Below are 21,532 nucleotides of genomic sequence, written 5' to 3' on the forward strand. Positions count from 1 at the left end.
CCCCACCTCGGGCTGGTGCCACCCGGCGCCCCGTGCCCCAGCCACGGCCGCGTCACACCTACATCCCAATTTATTCTTCAGGCCAGAAGCAGCTCTCGATGGCGAGGGGCGATGTGCCCAGCCCGGTGCCAGTGACGGGGGGGTGGCACGGAGTTGGGGGGGGTCTGCTGGCGGGGCCATGGGTGCTGGTGCACCCCAGCCCTGCCAGTGCAGTGTATGGGGGGGGGGTGGATTTGGGGAGGGGGTAGGGGTACATTCAGTGCTCTTGCCTGGGGGGTGCCCGCGGTGGGGGCGGGCACGGCGCTAGGGCAGGCTGGCGTTGGAGCTGCTGGCCGTGCTGTTGCGTTTCTGGAGGCATTTCACCGCGCTGGGCACCTGCAGGCCCGAGGAGACGTGGAAGCTGCCGCACCAGACCTGCGGGCACAGGAGCACGGCTGGGCTGGCGGGGAGGGCTGGCACGGGGATGGGGGGGCTGAACCCCACCGCCAGCAGCCCCAGAGGAGCTGCCCAGCCCTGCCTGCCCCTTACCGTGAAGGCAGGCAGCACCGGCTGTGTGAACTTGGCCTTGAAGGTGTGGAGCAACTGCTTGGTCCTGGCGTTGTAGAAGGACAGGAACCCTGTGGGCACATGGTGGGGGCCCCGAGGGGGTCACAGGTGGGCACAGAGCTTGCAGACCCCCAGCACAGTGCCTGTGGTGGTGGCAGTGCCCATACTGGACATGCTGGTGCCCATGGCAGTGGCAATGCCCATGGTGGACATGCTGGTGCCCATGGTGGTGTCAATGCCCATGCTGGTGGCGATGCCCATGGTGGTGGCAGTCCCTGCGCCCACACCCAGCACGGCCCCATCCCACACCCACCTTCATGGAAGTTGCAGTAGACGCCGATGCAGTCGGGCACGGGCACGTCCAGCACCTTGGCCTTGTTGGCGTGCTTGGCGCTGAAGCTGACCTGCAGCCAGTTGTTGAGGTGGAGGCACCAGGAGGCCGAGGTCTTGCCCAGCTGATCGAACTTGCCCAGGCTGCGATATGCCACCCCCACGCCGAAAGCTTTGCTGTCCCGGTCGTACCGCACCTCCCAGTAGTGGTCGTCCCCATCGATCAGCGTGTCACCTGGGGGCACGGGGCATGGCTCTGCCTGGTGCACCCACGGGGTGCCCCGTCCTGTCCCCAGCCCTGCCAGGTCCCTCTGGGTGCCCCATGCCCATCTACATCACACCATGCCTCCCCTCCGTGCCCCCATCCCCTCCCACACCCCTGGGTGCCTGCAGGGTCCCCACCAGCACCCACTGGGTGCCCCCAGCTCTCACCTAGAACCGTGTAGGACTCGGCAGTGAAGCGATCTCTGCCCCCACGCCCCGAGGGCATCCTCTTGGGCGACTGCACCACCCTAGGACAGATGGACACCAGCAAGGAGGGCTGGGTTGGCATTAGCCGGGGCGGGGGCAATGCTAGGGTGACAAGGGGAGGTGACATTACCTGGCAGGAGAGTTGGCAGGTGAGGCCGTCCTGCCCTTGCCGTCCTTCTCGCGCGCCTTGACGTCCTGCACCTTGCCACCCGTGGCGTCCCACTCCACGCTGAGCTCTTCTACCCGCAGGTTCTGGTGGCACGTGCTGGCGTCCAGCCGAAACATGAACGCTGGGGACAGCCACTGTCAGCGCGTCCCCCCTCCCTCGCCTGGTGCCAAGGGGTTGTGGACCCCTGGCACGCTTGGGAAGGGGCAGCACGGGGTGGCACGGGGGGTGACGGGTGCCCTGCCACCCCCCCCGGTACCCACCTCTTGTTTCCAAAGTGACTGGCTCAGAGAACTCGCCCGCCACAGCCTTGTTACATGCCCGTACCCGAAAATTCATGTACTTCATGTCAAACTTCAGCCCTGCAGGTACAGCAGGGTCACAAAGCGGGGCACAGGGCGGGCACCGCGGCACCCATGTCCCCTACAAAGCCTGGCACTGCCACCCAGCCCCCTGGGACAGCCCCAGACTCCTGCCACCCAGGTGCCCGCTCCCAGCCTGGCACGTTTGGGGCTGGTTTCGTGCCCATGCCCTCACCAGAGAGGGTGTACTCGGTGCCCTTGATGCCCTCGACCACCATCCAGGGCTGGTCCTCCTTGGCGCGGGGCGGCCCCTCGAAGTTGGTCTTGCGGTACTCCAGCACGTAGTGGTCAATCTTGCTGTCCTCGTCGGGCATCCTCCAGGCCAGCGTCACACAGTTATCAGCCACCAGCGACTCCGCCAGGTCGATCTCGGGGGTGCTGGGCACTGCCCGCAGAAGCAGCCATGCCAGTGTCCCCCCACCGCTGCAGCCCCGTTGCCAGCCGGGGTGTCCCCAGCATCCCCAGGCAGCCCTGGGGCACCCATAGGTCCCATGGGCTCAGCACCTCAGAGACCCCAGGCATGGCGCCCGTAGGACCCGTGGGCACAGCACCCTAGGGACCCCACGTGTGGCATCCCAGAGACCCCGGGCATGGCACCTGCTGCGCCCCCAGGCACAGCATCCAACCCCCCTCATCCCGCCGCCCCTGGCACCTTCTTGCCCCTCTGGCTGGGGTACCGCAGGGTGCCCCAGGCCTGGCACCCCCCACCTCCTCACCCCATCCCCTGGCACCCAGCGGACCCCTTAAACCCTGGACCCCCACCCTTGCGCTGTCCCCTTGCCAGGCTGGCACAGCCCTCCATGCCCCCGCCACTGCCCTTCCCTCGCACTGGGAGAAACCCACCCGCTGTGCCCTGTCCCCCTCGTGTCCCTGTGTCCCCGTCACCCGCTGCCTGTGGGCGGTACCTGGCAGGAAGGCGAGGGCCTGGAGCAGGCGGCGTTCCTGGGCAAAATCCACCATCAGGTGGCTCATGTTGTCGCTCACCTTGGCCTTGAGCGAGAGGCGGAAGGCGGGTGCCATCGTCACGCTGCATGGGGGACACGGGGACGAGGGTCAGCGGGGCCAGGAGTCAGACACCCACCCAGCCCTGACTGCCCCCCCCCCCCGCCCTGCGTGGCCATGGGGAGGTGGGGAGGGTGGGCAGAGCCGCCCCAGCGCCCACAGGGCCACCCGCTGCCGGGCCCTGGCTGGGAGGAGGGTAGGGGTTAGTGGGACTGGGGGGCACAGGGGTGCCGTACCTATCCTTGATCTGTTTGGCAGCCTTGCGAGCACAGAGGAAAAGAGGAGGAAACAAAAAAGCAGGTGAGACAGCAGTGCCAGGAGCCAGCGCGGTACAGCGTGCCGGGACCCCCGCTCCGGTGCCAGCGTGGCAGAGCTTGCCCATATCCCCGCTGCGGTACCCAGCAGCGCAGCATCCCTGCATCCCTGCCGCGGTACCCCATGACACAGCATCCCTGCATCCCTGCTGTGGTACCCCATGGCACAGCATCCCTGCCATGGTACCCCAGCATCCCCGCTGCAGCATCCCCACGGCACAGCACCCCATACACCCACCGCTGCCCCCCGTGTCCCTTTGTCTCGGGAGAAAGGGGACGCTGGGCAGCTCTGGGCAGGTGGGGATCACCCTGGGGGGTCTCCGTGCTCCCACCCAGCCCCACAGCAGGCACAGCCAGCCCAGCGTTGCCCCAGTGCCCAGCGCAGAAAGAGAGGAGGGTGCCCGCCCGGGGTGAGCGCAGCCCTGGGGTGGCATCGACCGGCCGGCAAGGGGGGGTCAGGACACCCCCAGCATGGGGGGCAGCCGGAGGGTGACATCCCCCCGCACCGGCGGGGACGAACCTGGGGGAAGTCGTGGTGGTTGGCCGTCCCCAGGGCCTGGTTGGCCGCCTCCAGCAGCTCCTCCGAGCTCTCCAGGGCCTTGGCGCACGCCGCCAGCTGGGCCTGGCGTGGGAAGGGGAGAGGGGCAGCGGTGGGCGAGGGTGCCGGTGGGTGGGGGGACACGCAGGGCGGGTGCTGACCTGCAGCTCGTAGGTGCGGCTGGCGCGGTCTTGCTTGATCTTCATCAGCATCTCATCCTTCAGCTCGTCCAGCAGTGCGTACAGCGACTGGAACTCGCCCTCCAGGTCCTCCTGCGCCCGCGACGAGTTGGCCTGGTCACAACGCCCGGGTGTCAGCGGGGTGTCACCCCAGCCGGCTGCGGGACCCCCGGTGTGCCAGGGCGGGGTGGGGATCCCCAGGGGGAGGGCAGGGCCCCCGGTACCTCCACATTCTGCATCATCTGCTTGAGGGAGTAGATGAAGTTCTGGATTTCCTCATTCTTCACGGCCAGGGTGGTGATGATCTTCCGCAGAGCCTCCTGCCCGGCCCCCCCGGCCCGCGGTCAGTGCCCCCCGGCCCCCGCCAGCCCCTCCGTGTCCCCCATCCCTCGGCTCCTGTCCCCGCCGGGCCCAGGAGTGCCAGGCGCCGCGGGGACCCAGCCGTGGCCGGGGCTCTGCCGGCATGGCGGGAGCGGGATGACTTGGCAAGTGTGTGTGCATGAGGGCAGCGAGGGGGGACACCCTGCACGCCTCCTGCACCCCTGCACCCCTCCCTCCATCCCTCCTGCACCCCTCCCTCCTCCCTCCATCCCTCCTGCACTCCTCCATCCCTCCTGCACCCCTCCCTCCATCCCTCCTGCACCCCTCCATCCCTCCCTCCCTCCTCCATCCCTCCTGCACCCCTCCCTCCTCCATCCCTCCTGCACCCCTCCTGCACCCCTCCCTCCTCCCTCCCTCCCTCTTGCACCCCTCCCTCCCTCCTTTGCCATCCTGAACCCCTGCATCCCTCCTTCCTCCATCCCTCCATCCCCTCCAACCCCTCTTCCTTCATCCCTCCTTCTCCATCCCTCTGTTCCTCCTCCCTCCATCCCTCCATCCCCTCTTCCTCCATCCCTCCATCCCTCCCTCTCCCTCCCTCCCTCCTCCCTCCATCCCTCCATCCCCCTTCTCCATCCTCCCTCCCCCTCCCTCTATCCCTCCATCCCGCTCACTCCATCCCCCCTCTCCCTCCCTCCCTCCCTCCCTCCCTCCCTCCCTCGCCCCGGGCCCGGCCCGGCCCCACCTGGTCGCCCATACCGGGCCGGCCCCGCCGCCGCTCGGCCCCGCCGACACCAACAAAGGGGGAGCGGCGCCCCCCGCCCCGCCCCGCCCCGCCCCTCCCGGCCGCGGGGCACGACGGGAAACGTAGTCCCGCCCTGGGCGCCGCCCCGCGGCATGCTGGGAGATGTAGTCGGGGTAGGGGGCTGAGACACCACCCCCCCCCCCCCAGGAACATGGCCCCCCCCGGAGAGGGAGACCTGCTGGCACCCTCCCACAGCAGCACCCTCGGGGAAGGGGGACCCCCACCCTCCCAGCTCTCCCCGCGAGCCCGTGCTGCCCCCCCCCAGCCCGCCTCGGGGTCAGGACGTGTCCCCCTCCGGGGGGGCTGGCAGGGGTCCCCGGGTGGCACGTCCCCGCCGCTGGGGCCGGGCTGGAGTCGACCCGGGACCCCTCGCCCGGGGTGGGGCCCGAGGAGGTGCCATCTCCTGCCCTCGCTCCAGATGATGTCCCCCATCCCCGTCCCCATCCCTGTCCCTATCCCTGTCCCTATCCCTGTCCCACATCCCTGTCCCACATCCCCATCCCCATCCCATCACTGTCCCCCATTCCTGTCCCACATCCCTGTCCCCATCCCTGCCCCACATCCCTGTCCCCATCTCCATCCCATCCTCGTCCCATCCCTGTCCCCATCCCTGTCCCCATCCCTGCCCCACATCCCTGTCCCCATCTCCATCCCATCCTCGTCCCATCCCTGTCCACATCCCTGTCCCCATCCCTGTCCCCCATCCCTGTCCTCATTTCCATCCCATCCCTGTCCCCATCCCTGTCCCCCATCCCTGTCCTCATTTCCATCCCATCCCTGTCCCCATCCCTGTCCTCATCCCTGTCCCCATCCCTGTCCCCCATCCCTGGCCCCATCCCTGTCCCCATCTCCATCCCACCCCTGTCCCCATCCCTGTCCCCTGTCCCTGGCCCCATCCCCGTTGCCCTGCCCTGGCCTGCGCAGCACGGTGGCAGGAAGCCGTGGCGTCACAGCGAGTCAGTCTGGGTGACGAGAGGCCAGGAGGCTTCGGGCACAGCGGCATTGTGGGGGACAAGGACAGCTGGGGGACAGGGACCCCTTGGGGACAGGGACCCCTTGGGGACGCAGCCCCCAGAGCAGGGTGGCTGGGCTGGCGCTGGTGTGGGGATGTGGAGGCTCAGGGTCCTCATCCCCCTCCTTGGCGGTGAGTGGGGGGACAGGGCTGGCTGGGGGGACAGAGGGGACAGTGTCTGCATCCTATGACCAGGCTGTGGGGTTGGGGACGGGCTGTTTGGGGGACACCGAGGGGGCACAGGGCTCAGGCTGGCCCCTGCATGATGGCTGGGGCGGGGGGGCTGCTGGGGACACCCGTCCTGAGGGGGGACCAGAGAGGGGTTGGGGGCACAGAGGGAGGGACAGACATGGGGACAGGATGGGGATGGGTGGGTCGACAGAGGTGGGTGACATGGCTGTGGCGGGGGGACAGGAAGGAGGCAGCGGGGATGGACGGGGCGACACAGGGAGGGGACAGGATGGGGTTAGGTAGCATGTGTAGGGACAGGATGAGGACAGGGTGGGGGGACAGGGTGGGGACAGAGGGATACGCAGGGTCATGTGCGACCGGAGGCAGCGGTGAGGGAGGACAAGCAGGCAGCAAACATGGCTCCCAGTCCCTGGGGTGGCCCAGTAGGTGTGGGTCAGCCCCGTGGGTGGCCCTGGGGACTGCCAGGGTGGCGGGTGGCAGCCCCCCGTGACCCCAACGCTGTTCCCGGCAGCGGGCGCCCTGCGGGTGAGCCAGGATCCAGGCGAGGTGCGGGTGACGGTGGGTGGCGGGGTGGCCCTGGGGTGCCAGGTGCTGGCGGCCGAGCCCTGGGACCTGCTGCGGCTCGAGTGGGTGAAGGACATGGGGCGCGGGGTGCTGTGTGCCGCCCGCCTGCGCCCCGCCGCCCCCGCCACCCCGGCTCCCTGCACCCCCCGCCTCCGCCTGGCCTGGGACCCCCCCCGGGCCACCCTCAGCCTCCGCCAGGCGCAGAGGGACGACGCCGGGCGCTACCTCTGCCGGGTGACCCTTGAGATCCCCCACCACGGCACGGCCACCGGCAACGGCACCCTGCTCAGTGTTGGCACAGGTACCCGGGGGGGACCGTAGTGGGGTCCCTGGGACACGGCATCAGGGGCCCTGGGAGGTGGCGTCACCCTGGGGGTCGATGGGGTCCACGGAGGGAGATGCCTGGAGGGTTCGGGATGGCCACAGTGCAAGAGGGATGGGGACGGGGACACGGATGGGGACAGGGACACGGATGGGGACAGGGGTGGGGACGCCCTGACTCTGCTTTCCCCTCGCCAGCAGCAACTGATGGAGGACATCAGGCAGGTAGGTGTGTTCCTGCTGTCCCCACTGTCCCCTCCATCCCAGCGCCCACGTGCCCGGGTGCCAGTGGTGTCGAGGGGGTGGCCCCAGCTCCGTGTGCTTGCAGGGCTGGTGTGGGGGCTGGCAGGGACCCTGGGGGGCATGGGCCTCCTCTTGGGGCTGGCACTCCTCGGCCACTGGTGCTGTCACAGGAACTCAGGTAACCCTGTCCCCAAATACCCCCTCCCCATTTGCCCCTGTGCCTCTCTGCCCCGTGCCCATCCTACCCCATGCCCAAATACCCCCAACCCCCTCTCCCCCCCCAAAATACCCCATGCCCACCTACCCTTGTACCCTGCCCATGCCCAAATAGCCCCGTGCCCGCCTGCCCCACGTACCCCTGGGCCCGAATACCCTCGCGCCCGTACCCCCCCACCCACCGCACCCTGCCTGCTCATCGGGGCTCACCCCAGGCACCTCCCGGGGCCGGGGGCACCCAATGGGCTCCCCCAGAGGGTCCCCCGGCTGTGCCAGCCACCGCGCCATGTCTCGGGGGACAGGGCTGGCCATGCCTGGCCCTGCGCCCCTCCAGCACCCACTGCCCCCCTAGACACAAGCATCTACATGAACATGCAGCCCGCCTCGGCACGGGCCCCCGAGAAGCTCCTGCCACCCCCCAAGGTGATGGAGAAGAGCACACACCAGGCGCAGCCGCAGCGGGAACGGGGCCCCCCCTGCCCCCCCCAGCCCTGAGAGGATCCGTGCCCCGGTTGTGCCGCCGGTGCCTGGCCTGGGGGTGCACCACCCCCCAGCTCTGCCTTTCTGCAGGAAAACCTCCTCAAAAAGGTGTTTTGCAGCATCCTGCCACCCCGCTCGCTTTCTTGTGTGCGGCACCCGCGGCACCCACCCCACACCATCCGGTGCCCCCCCGGCGCACCCAGCCCGGCCTGCTGAGCGTGGGCAGCTGGTGCTCAGCGCCGGGGGCAGCGCCTGGCCGGGAGGCAGCAGGCTCCTGGGGCCCCCCACCTTCAGGGAAGCCGCTCTGCTGTCCCGTGGCCTTGTTTCGCGCCGGCACGCCAGGGCTGTGCCAACCGCGCAGAAAGCAACCGCTCCCCCTGGCATGGACCCCCCGGGGAGGGCAGCGCCATCGTCCTCCCCCCGCTGCACGGGCGAGCTTGTGTGCGGTTGACGGCATGTGATCCCGAGCAGTGTCACCGCTACGCTTTGTCCCCAAGGCCAGGTCCTGCAGCGGAGGAAGTGGCTGCATCCGGACACCCCGCCTCGCCCGGACCCCTGGGCTCCTGGGGGGTGGGAGCAGGCACAGGGGCAGGATCCCCTGTGGTGGGACCAGGATGGGACCGGTGGCAGGGCCACCACGTTGTCCTGCCCGAGGGTGTTGTGCCTTCCCCCAGAGGCACCACAGAGTTGAGCCCCAAGAGGGACCAGAGCGTCGCCATGCCTACATGCCGCAGAGCAGACAGCGAGCAGGGGCTGCACATCGGCTTTTAATGGGGGTGCTTCACTGTGGGACCGGGGGGGGGCACAGCTGGGGGGCCCCGGCAGCGCTGGGCTCACAGGGGCTGCACGGCCACGGGGTAGAGCAGGGAGAGGTGGCGGGCGCCACGGACGGGCAGCGCCCGCGCCGTGTAATGCCGCACAGCCTCGGGCACCGAGGCAAAGGCGGCCCCGGCGCGGCCGAGCACGAAGTGCTGCTCCCGTGTCCGCGTGAGCTTCACGTGCACGAAGCCATGGCTGCTCCTGCGGGCGGGGAGGGGAAACTGAGGCACGCGGCGCACGGCTTGGCCACCCTTGCGCACGCAGGTGTGCATCAACGTGGCTCACGGGGGAACACGCAAACACATGTCAGCACGTGGATGCAAGCACCGTGCTTACAGCCCAGCCCCTCTGCCCGGACACCCCCCAGTGACCACCCCACGCCTGGGGTGTCCCCGGGGCTGTCCCCATGTCCCTGCCACTGGCCCCATGCTCACCTGAGCGAGAGCGAGTAGTCATCGGGGCTGGTCTCGCAGTCCCGCACCAGGAAGCTGCCCTCGCGGCACAGCGCCAGCAGCGTCTCGGCGCCCGCCCGCCCGATGGGGCCGTGGTACCACCTGCACGGCAGCGCGCGTCACCCCAGCACCTGGCAAGGGCACCCCGCCACGTAGCACTGGGGCCCCAGGACCCATCTGCACCGCGGGGCACCCTCCATGCCATGGGGCACCCTCCATGCCATGGGCACCATCCCCACCACTTGGACCCATCAGCAACACAGGGCACCCTCTGCAGCATGAGGGCCCGTCCACCCCATGGGGACCCGTCTGTGCCATGGGGCACCTTCTACATCATGGAGGCCAACTACGGCATGGGGCACCCATCCACACCAAAGGGACCATCCATGCCGTGAGGACCCTCTATGCCATGGGCTCCCATCCATGCCATTGGGCACCCACCACCCCATGGGGACTCACCCATGCCATGGGGCACCCAGCCACGACAAAGGGACCAACCATGCCACGGGGCACCCTCCACCCCATGGGCACCCATCCACGCCATTGGGCACCCTCCACCCCATGGGGACTCACCCATGCCATGGGGCACCCAACCGCATCAAAGGGACCCATCCATGCCATGGGGCACCCAACACCACGGGGCCCCGTCCCCAGACTCACGCCTGCTTCTCCAGGGGCAGCGAGGTGTCCACGTGCCTGGGGCTGGGGGGGCAGCCCGGCCGGGCGCCCGGGGGGGGCCGGGGGGGCCGCGGCGGCTGCCGGGACAGGCTGGGGGAGCGCTCGGGGCTCTCAAACTGCACTGCGGGGGCAAAGGGGGGGTGTCACCCCACCGTGGGGTCCCAGCACCCCTGCCTGCTGCTGGGGGGGATGTCCCCACCTCAGGAATGTCCCAGATGTCCCCACCACGGCTCTGCCTTGCCATGGTGTCCCATTGCACACCTAGGGTGGGACCCATGGGTGCACGGGATGCTGGGGTCCCAGGAGTGCTATCCCTAGATGACAGGGGATGTTGGGGGCCCAGGGGTGGTATGCAGGGGTGGTACCCATGGGTGCTGGGGGATGTGGGACTGGGGGACCCCGGGGTGGCACCCATGGGTGCTGGGGGATGCTGGAGCTGGAGGGGGTGGGGGACAGGAGTGGCACCCATGGGAGCTGAGGGACACAGGGCTGGGGAACCCCAGGGTGGCACCCATGGGTGCTGGGGGATGCTGTCACCTGCGAACGCCCGCGAGATGTGATCCTTCTTCCACTCCCAGGGCTGGTCGTACTCGTCGGCCGGGCGCTCGTCGTCGCGGGGCAGGCGGCTCTCCCGGGCGGCGGGCACCCCCGGGCCCTCCCCGGCCGTCTCCCACTCCTCGTAAGGGGTGTCGTAGAGTTGGGGCCCCCGCCGTGGCCTCGCCTGCCGGCCCTCGCCCTGCCGCGGGCACCCTGGGGACAGGGTGGCTGGGAGATGTGGCAAGGCTGGGATGGGCGGGAGGCACCCTGGCCGCGGGACCGCCGCGGGGCTGGGTGCTGGGGGTCCCCAGGGTGTCACCCACCTGTGGCCTCGCCGGGCTCCTCGCAGCCACCCTCGGGCGCTGGGTCCTGCTCCCCCTCGAAGGGCTCCGAGTACTCGCTCTCGCCGGGGCCCTGCGGGTGGGTGCCCTGGGTGGGCCGGGACCCCCCCGACTCCCCCAGGTCCCCAGTCCCTGGGTCCCCTCCCCAGGACCCTGCAGGCTCCCCCGGGTCCCCGATACGGGTGTCCCCAGCCCTTTTCCCGCTCCCTCCCACCCTGTCCCTTTGTCCCCCGACCCCTTTCCCCTTCCCCCTCTCCCAGTGACCTCGCCACCCCCAGCCCTCCTCCCAGTTCTCTCTCCCAGTCACCCCAGTTCCTCCCGCGGGTGCCCCCCGCCCCCTTGCTCTCCCCGGTTCCCCGGCCCCAGTCCCCTGCGGTCCCCCCGCTCCCTCTCGGCCCCCGTCCCCATCTCCCCCCGGCCCCTCTGTGCCCCCCGGGCCTCGCTCCCCAGCCTCCCGCTCTCTCCCGGCCGCCCCACTCACGCCTCTCCGGTCCCCCCCGGTTCCCGCTCCCCGGTGCTCCCGGTGCCCCCCGGTCCCCCTCCCCAGCCACCCCCGCTGCCCCACTGCACCCCCCCGGCTCCCTTCGCCGCCCTCCCCGGTGTCCGCGCTTCCCTCCGGCTCCTGCCCCGCTGCCCCCCGGTGTCACCCCGCTGCCCCCCGCTGTCCCCCCGGTGTCCCCCGCTCCTACCTGCTCCAGCCGGCGGGGGCCGCCCCCCGGCCCCGCGCCCCCCACCCGCACCAGCCGGTGCCGAGGGGAGGCAGCGGGGCCGCGGAGGGAAGCGCTGGGGGCAGCGGCGGGGGGGGCCCCGCTCCCGGTACCGGTACCGGTGGGGCGGCGCTCGCCGCCGCCGCTGTAGTCGGGCTGGGGCGGGCGGGGGGGGGAGCGCCGGGCCCCCCGGCCCAGGTACTCCCGGAGCCACTTGGCCATGGCGGGGCCGCCCGGCACCGGCACCGGGACCCCCCCGCCGCCGCCGCCGCCGCCGCCGCCGGGAGCCGCTTTGTGTCGCCGCCGAGCGCGGCGCCGACCGGAGCCCCCGGCCCCCCCCCCCCCCCGCGCCTGCCTCGCCGGGGGGGCACCGGGACGGGGACGGGGGGGGCGAGACCCACGGGGGGGGGGGTCGGGAGGAGGGGGGGCACCGGGAGGAGACGGCTGACCCCCCCCGCGGTGACGGGGGGCACCGGGACCCCCAAGTGACACCGGGACGGGCCCTCCAGCGTGACAGCGGGAGAAGGGGGGGTCACCGGGACCCCCAGACACCGGCTATAGCCCCCCTCTACCCCTCTGGGGTCCCTGGGGGGCCAGGGCACAGGGAAAGGGCTGGGGGGGGCCGAGCCCGGGGGCTTCGGGGGTCTGGGGGGGGAAGATGGAGCCCCCCACGCTGCAGGGCCACCCACACCCCCCGGGGGCTCGTCACGGGGGTCAAGGGGGGCTCAGGGACCCCACCGGGGGGGCAGGAGGGCCGGGGACCCCCCGGCCATGCCCCCACTTGGCTCCTTGTATTGTCTCTTCCCAGAACAAAGCTCCCTCTCCCGGGATCCCGGCCTGCTGCCGGGGGGGGCCACATGTGCGGGAGCGGGACATGGCTGGGGGTACCGCATGGCCACGGGCCCCCCCAGAGCGGCTCCTGACAGACCCCCTCCAACGCAACCCCCAGGGCCGAGCCCAACAGCCAGCATTAATATTTGAAGAGGCCAATTACGACGCACGCGTGAGGAATGCTAATTGGGACGGGGGAAGCTGCCTCTTCTCCTCAGCTCTCAAACGCTCCCCGAAATGCTCCCCAAAATGCCCCACGAGCCCCCGCCAGAGCCATTTGTGAGGCTCTGAGAGAGGGTTAATTAGCAAGAAGCTGCTCGTCAATTAGAGGTGGGTGCCTTGATAAGGAGAAAGTGAAGAGATAGAGGTGACACGAGGAAGAACCCCAGACCAAGCCCTGGCTGGGGCCGGTGGGCACCCCAGGGTGGGCACCCCCTCTGATGGGTGTGCGGACCCGTACCATCGGGGTGGGGGGCCTGGGGGCTGTCCCTGCCCGACCCACACGAGCAGGACCCACCGCCTGCATACAAATTCCTGCTCTGGAAGATGAAGAGGCAACTGGCTCTGACACATCCCATTTATTACCGGGTCGCGGCTGCCGGTTATTGAGCAAACCCAATTGCTCTCCGAACGGTGAGGAGGGGTTTGTCACCAAGCTGCCGGGGATGGCCGGGGCGTGGGAGGACTCGGGCAGGGGAAGGAGGCTGTGGCAGCCCAGCCAGGACAGCCCCGTCCCCAGCGTGGGGGCAGACGAGCCCCCCCCGTGCCCATGCTGCAGAATGTGTCACCTCTAACAGCAAAACAAGGGGGGGGTTCAGGCTCAAAGGTGGGATCGGAGGCCCACAGCGGGGTCAAGAGACACCCAGGGCCAGAGAAGTGGTGCTGGTGGTTCTTCCCGTGGCAAAAGAGGGGTGCTGAGCTCCTGCCCCCCCTTCTCCCCGCAGGGACGCAGGGAAGGAAGGCCCTGAGGTCCCTTTATTGCTGCGGGATGGTCAGTGAGCCACGTACCCAAGCCCAGACACGACCAGCGTGGGGGCGAGGGCAGCGGGCACCACCAGAATGGAGAAACAACACAGTCCCGGCCAGCCCCGGTGCTTCCGAACACATTGCAGATGCAGGGCTGGGAGATGTGGTGCTCTGGGGCTGGCTGGGAGTGGGGTTTGGGCACAGCCAGCCCAGGACAGCGTCGGGGCTTTCCGCCGGCTGCAATGCAGCAGCGATGCCCTCCTCTGAGGAAGCCGTCTTCTCAACCAGCTCATCCGGGTTGGGTCTGCTGGTGGTGTTAGCCAGGGAGGGACGGACACACACCCCGGGCCAGGCAGGTGAAGACGCTGGGACTCCAGATGGCCTGGAAACCCCGCTGGGCCCGAGGGCTGTGACGCCAGCTCTGCACTGGGGCTCTGGAGAGCAGCTGCTGTCGGCTGGGAGGGGGAGCAGCCCGCCATCCCTGCTCTGGGCTGGCTCGGTCGCTCATCAGTCACTCGCGCTGTCCTCGCTGTCCGAATACGCCCCCAACAAGCCGAGAGAGGACGTGGTGCCCGTTGCTGTGGGTAACGAGCCTGGAAGCCGAGCAAGAGAGCAGACACCATCAGGTAAGGCCCTGCCCGTTGCCGGCAAACCCTGCCGGCTCGGCGCAACCAGCCGCGCAGAAACACGAGCCTGCCTCGCCGCTCTGGCGGCTTGCAGCTGGAGATAAGGCAGCCGGAGCCTGAGCAGTGCCTCGTCCCCCAGCCTGAATCTCGATGAGGACAGCAAGGTTAAATCGGGTGGACAAGGAGACCCCGCACCCCCTCGGCTGGAGCCTCCTGCTTCCGCCTTGCGGCAACGGGAAGAAGCAGCAAGGTTGGCCCAAGGTCTGCAAAACCCCTTTCTCCCTCCGCAATCCCCCGGGAGATTTCAGCCACTGGAAAGGAAGAGAGGAGCCAGCTCTCGGCTTTGACCACGCAAGCTGCCAGCGCGAGGCAGCGTCACAGGCAGTGAGCCCCGAGTCCTTGGAAGACGGGCAGCTCTTCAGAGTAATTTGGCTGAACAGACCCTGCCAGCAGCCAGGAGCAGGTGGCTGGGGAAAGCGTATCAAAAACGGGGCAACTGCAAGAGCTGCCCTTCCCTGGGGATCCCCTGAGGGCAGCGGGACTTACTAAGCCAAAGGCTTAGGACCAATCAGCCCAGAATCAATCAATTCATCAGCTCCTTCTCCAAATCCTCTGGCTTCCTGGGGCAGTGAGCTACGAGGTGCTGGGAAGCCTTTCTGCTTGTTTTCACCACTTCTTTAAAGCTTCCAAATTCCAACAGTTTGGCAGGTTTTAGAACCAGGCCAAAACCAAAGCAATTTTCTTGCTTTTCCATTCATATCTCACTGTTGTGACGGTTCCCAGCATCGTATCTGCTTGCCAAGATGCTGTTTTGAAGCTTCTGGCCCTGACAGTCTGTCTCCAAGGCCTTGGCTCACCGCCAAGGGCCAGGAAGGAACCTCTTCTCCATCAGGACATCTCCTGGAAACAGGGACAACCCTCCTGTTCTTACACCATCACAGCCCCATCTGTCCCACAACAAGGACTTGACCTGAAGAGCATTCAGGCTCTGAAGACGGAGCTAAACACCACTTGGGTGCTGCCAGACCCCAGCTCAGGCCACCCCAGCCCCACGTGAGCAGTTACCGGTGTTGGCCGTGCTGCCTTGGTTCTCTGTCCCGTTACCCAGGGCAGGACCCGGCTTCTGCTTCCTCACTGTCACCAGCCCGGCCAGCTGGGGCTTGGTGTTCAATTTGCCCACGCTCCGCTCCCAGCTCTCAGTTTTCAGCTTCTTACTCTGGGGCTGAGGGTCCTGCAGAGTAGAGCAGGGGCGTTAGGATGCTCCGGCCTTGGAGGGGAGGCAGAGGGATGGGGGAGAAGGAGGAGTGGTAAAAACAGCAGCACAAAGCACAAGAGACATGAGGATACTGTTCGGCACAGCCAAGGCGGGTATTCTCCCCCCGCAGCGACTGGCACAAGCTAGACAAACAACAGGGGTATGGATCTAAATGGCTGCAGAACAGCCCTTGGAGACAAATGTCCCACTGCCTGTGACAGTTGAATCCAGCCTCGTGCAGCCACGCGCTGGCCCTGGGATGATGAGGAGCCAGATGCGTGCCGCAGGGCTGCACAACCTCTGCCAGCCAGGACCGCGTGCCTGCCGGTGGTCCAGCCACTGAATCAAACTCCCCCGGGCACGAGGATTAGTGCCGGGCCAGGGAACATCGCTCAGATTAACCCCAGCCTGGCTTAGAGACATGGCAGCTTTGATTCATCCAACCGGACAGAGGTCCCCGGAGACACGGATCGACATTGGAGAGCAGCAGTGCAGGGGCCTGTCTGTGGGGATAATCCCTCCCTTGCAAGTCGGGCACTGAAAGCTCTTTTGTTCTGCGAGTCTCCAACACGGACAAAACAGAACCAAGGGAGAGGCTGTTCCAGGCAGTGCTTTCATTGCTGTAATTTTCAGAGTGCTGAAATCGTGCCTGAAGCACGACCAAGGCATAGGCAAGCCCGTCCTTTTTGAGCTGAAAGGGAAGCCATGTCCTGAGCGAGGACGGGGGCAGCTCCCTCCCGGCCTTTGTCAGCAAACGTGGTCTAAAATCACCAACTGATCCCTGTCTCCTTTCAGCTCAGTGCACAGGGACACAGGCTTTCTAAGCTGCTCATATGTGACAGGCATTAGGGCTCCAGCATCATAGGGACCGAAGAGAAAACACGCGGCCCAGGACAGCGGATTTGGTCTGGGGGAAGAGGTGCGGTGGGTGGAAGAGCCTCTGTCCCCGCTCACCTCCTGCAAGATGTCTGTAGGTTTAATTTTCGCTGCAGGCTTTGTCCGCGATTTCGCAGGCTCTTCGTCAGAGTCAGAGTCTACCAGCAGCCGCCGGTTCTGGGCCTGCTCCAGCATAGCTCTGCAAGGAGAGAGGCCGCGCGCGAAGGGTTAGAGCCAGCTCCGTTCCACCACCGTGCCGAGCGGCGCTGGCCGTGCACCGTGCCTGCACCATTTGCTGGAAGGGGAGCTGGAATTCAGCAGCAGTGCAATGGGATCCATCGTCTCAGGTGCTTTTTAAGAAGTCCTGTTCAAGCAGTGCCCGAAGGTTGATAGCACGGAGATCTGCAGCCCCAGCCAAGTGCAGAAACGCTCTCTCCACACGAGGACACTTCTCAGGGGGAGTCAGGCCCCTGCAGCAGCCCGGATCTCCCCACCAGATGGGCCAGTGATACCAAAACCCCTCCACCTCCCTAAGCACTTTGCCACGACAAACTGTCACCCAACCTCCTCACAGCCTGCTCAGGACTACATCCCACCCACACAGCTCCTGCCAACTCAGGCCCCTCAGGCAGGGCCCTCTCTTAAACGCTCTCGGGGTGCTGAGGAATGAACAAGACACAGCCCTGCCTGGCCAGGGCCAGCGTGGCTGATTTCACACACCCGTGAATGCTTCCAGCCCACTCACTTCATCTCTTGCTCATCCTCCTCTTGCTCCTTGCGCTTCTGTTCCTCCTCGTACTCCTTGTACTGCTTCAGCATGGCCTCGAAGTCCACGTTTGCCTGGCGCTGGTTGAGTTCCTTCAGCTCCTGCAGGTTCTCCAGAACCTCCATCTCCAGCTTGGAGTCCTTGGTTCGGTTCTCCAGGACCTGGGTAACCAGAGGGAAGCCGGGCTTATGTGAGGTAACAGAGCCTGCCAGCAATCTTGACCACAGCTTCCCCACCCAGTACAGGGCAGGAAGCAATAAGAGGATCATCATCATCCTCATTTTTGGGTCTTAACAGGTGACAAAAAACTGGGGCAAGATGCAGCCTGTCACAAGTTCCAGCCCAGGAGGAAACCTCCTGAGGGCAGAGAGTTGGCTCCTGCCTGCCCAGAGCACAGCAATACCTCGGGAGCCTGAAGAACTAAACCAACGGTAACAAAGTCACCTGCTTCGCTGGGGAAAGCCAGCCAAGGCAGGAGAGAGGTTTGCCTCCTGCAGAGGAGGGCACATTCTCGTACCTTCATGGGATTGTTGAGCTCTTCCTCTTCCCTCTCCTTCTGCATTCTTTTCTCCTCTTCCTCCAAGAGCTTCTCAGCTTGGAAGTTGCGAGTGGCACCGTGCTCCATGGTGTAGTCTGTGTTCTCAGGATCTGTCTAAGGAAGAAACAAGACAGCAAAATCATTGCACTGGGGCAATTCTGCCCCAGCCATCCTGTGGCTGCTTCCAGAGCCGCATGCAAACGTTTCCCAGTTTCATTCACATCACAGAGCAGACAATCACCCATGGCCTTTTGTTCTGCTCCAGCTGATGTGCTGTAGCCCACAGATAGGCGAGACATTCAGAACTACAAATGGCCATGAAAAGGGAAGATGATACACCAAAAAGCACAGGCTCAGACTAGGTCTTTGCTGGGACACCTCTTCTGCATGGGGTCAGCACCCAGTCACGTCCACAGACTGCATAGCCTCCCCAGAAAGCGAGAGCACAGAAAATACAGAACATATTTCACCTTGAAAGTGATCTCTGCCAGGCAACGTGTGCACTTGATGTAGAAGCGGAAGATGGGAAGTCCCAGGTACACCTCATTCTGAACAGTCTCCTTACGGGCATTAAACTTCTTTCCCTTATAGATGTATTCACCACACGTCTTGCATCTAGAAAAGGAGAAAGAAAAGTCCATAACACATCAAAAAAAAGGGAACAAACAGACCAAGAAAAGTCTAAGTGATTTTCAAGCTGTGTTAGCCCAGGTTCTGAGCAATGGTTATTTTCTCCTTTGGAAATTCAATGCCTACTCTTCAAAGAACCCCCAAATCACCCACAGCATCTCTTCCCTCTCCCTCATCCCTTTCTTCTGGTCTGTGTCACCTCTAACGGCTGCTGGCAGCAGCTCCCCTGCAGCATATGGAAGCAAAACAATTCCTAAGCAAACTCATCTCTTCTACAGCTGTTTCCCCTCTTACCGCATGTTGAAGGGGGCCATGAGTCGCACCACATACTGTCGGTCCTTTGGGAGTTTGAGCTTTGGGATCTTAGCAGGATCGAAGTCCGGCGGGTAGTATTTCTACAGAGACAGAGCAGAGATGTGTGTGCGCTGGGCGCAGAGGCACCCAGAGGAGCGTGAACCATGGCAGGCAGGCTCACCGTATCAGCCTAAGGCATCAGCTCCACACAGCAGGAGCCCCTACTAACCAGGTATGCTCTCAAGTGCCAAACACCCCGTCCACCGCTCCCCGCCAGAGCCAGACACTGGGGCATGTATGTCTGTCTGTCTGTACGTCCTCGGCCCCAGGCCCCCCAACCCTTGCATGATTTTAGGGTCTAACCCTCTTGCCCCTGCCAGCCCCCTCTGAGCGCTGCCAGGAGCCCCAGCCTGGGGATCCCCACCCCAACCGCCTCCCTCCCAGCCCGAGAGTCCCCTCGGGAACCCCCCTCCCCCTCGGGGACCCCTCTCCTCCTCAGGGACCCCTCTCTCCCTCAGGGACCCCCCCAACCGACCAGGGAACTCCCCAGCACCCCCGGCCTGGGGACCAACCTCAGCGATCAGGGAACCCTCCCCAGGACCAGCCCGGCCCGGGTACCCCCAGAGACCCCCGCCCCAACCGGGGAATCCCCCCCCAACTCACGTTCAACACCTTCCGCTCCGACATGGCTGCGGCCTCCCCCAACCACCGGTGCCACCCAGCAGCTGCCCCCCGCACGGCTCCTCACTTCCGGGAAATAACCCCGCCCCCCCGCCGCTCATTGGTGCGATGAGCCACAGCCCGGCTGTTCCTCGTCTGGTATTGGCTGCTTCTGCCGTCCGTCAGCGAGCTGCGCCCACCAAGAGTCCGCCGGTGCGCCGTGGCCCGAGGAAAGGTTCCGCCGGCTCTGCCCTGGAGCCGGAGCCGGAGCCGGAGCCGGAGCCGGAGCCGGAGCCGGAGCCGGAGCCGGAGCCGGAGCCGGAGCCGGAGCCGGAGCCGGAGCCGGAGCCGGAGCCGGAGCCGGAGCCGGAGCCGGAGCCGGGCTTCCTCAGAGCAAAGCGGGGTGTGTGCCCCGGGCAGACCCTGCGCTCCAGTTACGGGTGTTCATCGTGTGGGGAACGGGCTAAAAAAAGCCTATTTTATATAAAATATCCCCCCCCAGCTGCAGTGTTCCACCATCGTTCTGTAAGGCATTTTCTGGTTAGTCTTTGAGGTGGGAAAAAATTAAATTAATTGTCCCTAAGGCAGATATATTAGTGCTTTTGGTGTTGCGGGTAGGCTCGGTGGGGAGCTTTCTGCTGAGGGCTCGGCCCTGCTTCCACGCGAAGGGAAACTCCGCTGCTCCTCTTTGCCGTTTTCCCGCTCGCGCTTTGGTGTTTCTTGCTTAAAACTCAGAATTCAGAGTCCTTCACTTACGGTTTATTGTTTTGAGTTTGTAGCTGATGGTTTCTTACTCAGGGGTTATAGTTTATTACTGTATTTTGTAAAAAATGAGCTGCGAGCTGTGAAAATTTCCTGCAGGGCTCTGTTCTGGAGGTCGGGAAGAAGTACAGAGGGGGGAAATTGGGGATTTTCCTCTCAAATGCCAGAGGTGAATCCTATCCCTGAAGGAAAAAGCAGAGGGGAGGCCAGCAGCTCCTTAGTTTCTTGCCACAGGACAGGCAGGAGCAGGAGCTGACGCTGACCCTTCCCTACTGCTGATCCGGTAATGGCTCCTCAGGTGATAGACTCACTCCTGGGTGTTGTGTGTATGCATTAATTAATAAATAAATGTTTTATTCATTCAATTTGTGTCCCTGTACCTTTGCACTCAGTAGAAGGTGCCTCGACGGGGTGCCCCGGGGAGGGGGTTACCCACTGTGGGGCTCCCAGAGCACCCCAAGGCTGCAGGGCCGTCACAGGGAGGTCCTGGCAGGGGCCCTGGATGCGGGAGCGATGGCGGAGTGGGGCCTGGGCGGGAGGAACAGCCTCTCCTGGGTGACCCCCCGGCTCCAGCGGCCTGCTGGGAGATGCAGTTGGCCGGTCGGCCGTTTCGCCCTGCAGGGCACGCCAGGAGAGGTAGCCCTGTGGCGAGGGGCTGCCGGGGACGCCGCTGGGCTCTGCCCGTCCTGCCGGGAGGAGTCGTCTCCGCTGTGGTCTGCCCTTGTTCTCTCCCATCCCCTCCCCAGGTCCCTCTTGGTTCTTTGAGCTGCCTTTGGCCTCCCCAGGCCCATCGCAATGCCTGCCGAGATCCTCCCTGTGCCCTGGCACCCCCCAGTACCCCCTGGCTCCCTCACAACCCTCCTCCATCCTTCTTCGTGTCCCACAACAATCCTTTTTCCCTCTAGGCCACCCGAGATATCTCCAGTCCCTCTGTACTCTCCTCACAGCATCGCCAAACCTCCTCGTGTCCCTGCACCATCCTTCCAGGCCCCTCACAACCTGCTCCCGGGCTCTCCTTGTGCCCCAGAACTCCATCTGCCCTGCCCAGGACCCCTGCTTTGGCCCTTCAGCCCCCCAGGACCTCTGTGCCACACTTGTCTGCAGGTACCAGGTTGAGTTTGGGATCGTGGAACAGGAGACTGTCCCTTTTGAGGACAAAAAGGGGCCTTCTGGGCACAATCCTCCCATCTCAGTGCGAGGCAACATTTGGCAAGAACTGGAGATGGCTGCTGAAAACATGGGGGAAAAACAGGGAACCGGTGAGGGCGATAGCTTGAGTGAAGGAGTGCACGTGAAGCGATCCATAGGGTAAGAGCTCTAATCCTGTCATAGCAGCAGCGTGCTACGTAACCCTGACAACCGTTATGCATACTGCTAACATCCCCTCGGTTAGCTGGGGGGATCCCATGCTGGTGGGGCCCCACTGCAGCTGCACCGAGCGCATAAGCATCCTCCTACCCTTAAACCTCCCCCCGCCACCGGGGCTGAGGTAACAAACCGGGCCGAACCCGCCCGAGGAAGAACCGGGCTGACAGACCCTGAGGGAGCAGCGCCCGCAGCGGGGCCCGCCCTGCCTCCTCGGCGGGGCAGCCAGTGGGGACAGGGCCGGTGCGGCTGCCCGGGGCCCCGCGGCCCGGGAAGGGCCCGGGAGCGGCCCGGGAACGAACGGCACCGCCGGCCCCGGAGGCCGCAGCGCGCATGCGCGGTGCCGCTGCCGCCCGCCCCCGCCCCGGCG

General features: G+C 65.9%; 4 protein-coding genes and 1 long non-coding RNA gene across 8 annotated transcripts; 2 read left to right on the forward strand and 3 right to left on the reverse strand.

Annotated features, from left to right (window-relative positions):
* Positions 1 to 52: 52 nt before the first annotated feature.
* Positions 53 to 5,042, reverse strand: FSD1 (fibronectin type III and SPRY domain containing 1). 3 transcript variants are annotated; one of them, XM_087769223.1, is made up of 13 exons: positions 4,972 to 5,042; positions 4,133 to 4,228; positions 3,891 to 4,022; positions 3,712 to 3,813; positions 3,114 to 3,136; positions 2,781 to 2,902; positions 2,051 to 2,260; positions 1,777 to 1,875; positions 1,478 to 1,637; positions 1,309 to 1,388; positions 860 to 1,111; positions 529 to 617; positions 53 to 414 (listed from the first exon to the last, which is right to left on the reverse strand). In XM_087769223.1, the coding sequence occupies exons 1-13, from the start codon at positions 4,981 to 4,983 to the stop codon at positions 304 to 306; spliced, it is 1,488 nt and encodes a 495-aa protein (XP_087625349.1). In that variant the 5' UTR covers positions 4,984 to 5,042; the 3' UTR covers positions 53 to 303. The 3 variants fall into 3 exon arrangements, with proteins under 3 accessions (XP_087625349.1, XP_087625351.1, XP_087625350.1); XM_087769225.1 differs by lacking the exon at positions 3,712 to 3,813; XM_087769224.1 differs by lacking the exon at positions 3,114 to 3,136 and having other exon boundaries at positions 2,051 to 2,190.
* Positions 5,043 to 5,993: 951 nt separating this feature from the next.
* Positions 5,994 to 8,171, forward strand: TMIGD2 (transmembrane and immunoglobulin domain containing 2). Of its 2 annotated transcripts, none has more exons than XM_087769512.1 (5): positions 5,994 to 6,175; positions 6,747 to 7,100; positions 7,319 to 7,345; positions 7,449 to 7,541; positions 7,932 to 8,171. In XM_087769512.1, exons 1-5 carry the CDS (start codon positions 6,139 to 6,141, stop codon positions 8,072 to 8,074), a joined length of 654 nt encoding a protein of 217 aa, XP_087625638.1. In that variant the 5' UTR covers positions 5,994 to 6,138; the 3' UTR covers positions 8,075 to 8,171. The 2 variants fall into 2 exon arrangements, with proteins under 2 accessions (XP_087625638.1, XP_087625639.1); XM_087769513.1 differs by having other exon boundaries at positions 7,322 to 7,345.
* Positions 8,172 to 8,806: 635 nt separating this feature from the next.
* SHD (Src homology 2 domain containing transforming protein D) lies at positions 8,807 to 11,830 on the reverse strand. The gene is made up of 6 exons (XM_087769368.1): positions 11,576 to 11,830; positions 10,869 to 10,959; positions 10,546 to 10,758; positions 9,991 to 10,129; positions 9,313 to 9,432; positions 8,807 to 9,079 (listed from the first exon to the last, which is right to left on the reverse strand). Exons 1-6 carry the CDS (start codon positions 11,813 to 11,815, stop codon positions 8,893 to 8,895), a joined length of 990 nt encoding a protein of 329 aa, XP_087625494.1. The 5' UTR covers positions 11,816 to 11,830; the 3' UTR covers positions 8,807 to 8,892.
* A 1,157-nt stretch (positions 11,831 to 12,987) lies between these two features.
* Positions 12,988 to 19,138, reverse strand: YJU2 (YJU2 splicing factor homolog). The gene is made up of 8 exons (XM_009471917.2): positions 19,039 to 19,138; positions 18,376 to 18,476; positions 17,922 to 18,066; positions 17,431 to 17,565; positions 16,893 to 17,074; positions 16,226 to 16,346; positions 15,082 to 15,247; positions 12,988 to 13,983 (listed from the first exon to the last, which is right to left on the reverse strand). Exons 1-8 carry the CDS (start codon positions 19,060 to 19,062, stop codon positions 13,898 to 13,900), a joined length of 960 nt encoding a protein of 319 aa, XP_009470192.1. The 5' UTR covers positions 19,063 to 19,138; the 3' UTR covers positions 12,988 to 13,897.
* Positions 19,139 to 19,226: 88 nt separating this feature from the next.
* LOC148054344 (uncharacterized) lies at positions 19,227 to 20,162 on the forward strand. Its single transcript, XR_015707352.1, has 2 exons — positions 19,227 to 19,575; positions 19,897 to 20,162. It is a non-coding gene; the product is annotated as an uncharacterized LOC148054344 (long non-coding RNA).
* The last annotated feature ends 1,370 nt before the right edge of the window (positions 20,163 to 21,532 follow it).

The sequence above is a fragment of the Nipponia nippon genome, unplaced genomic scaffold (genome assembly GCF_047370975.1).
Source record: "Nipponia nippon isolate SJK-2023a ecotype South Korea unplaced genomic scaffold, ASM4737097v1 scaffold_31, whole genome shotgun sequence".
NCBI lineage: Eukaryota > Metazoa > Chordata > Aves > Pelecaniformes > Threskiornithidae > Nipponia > Nipponia nippon.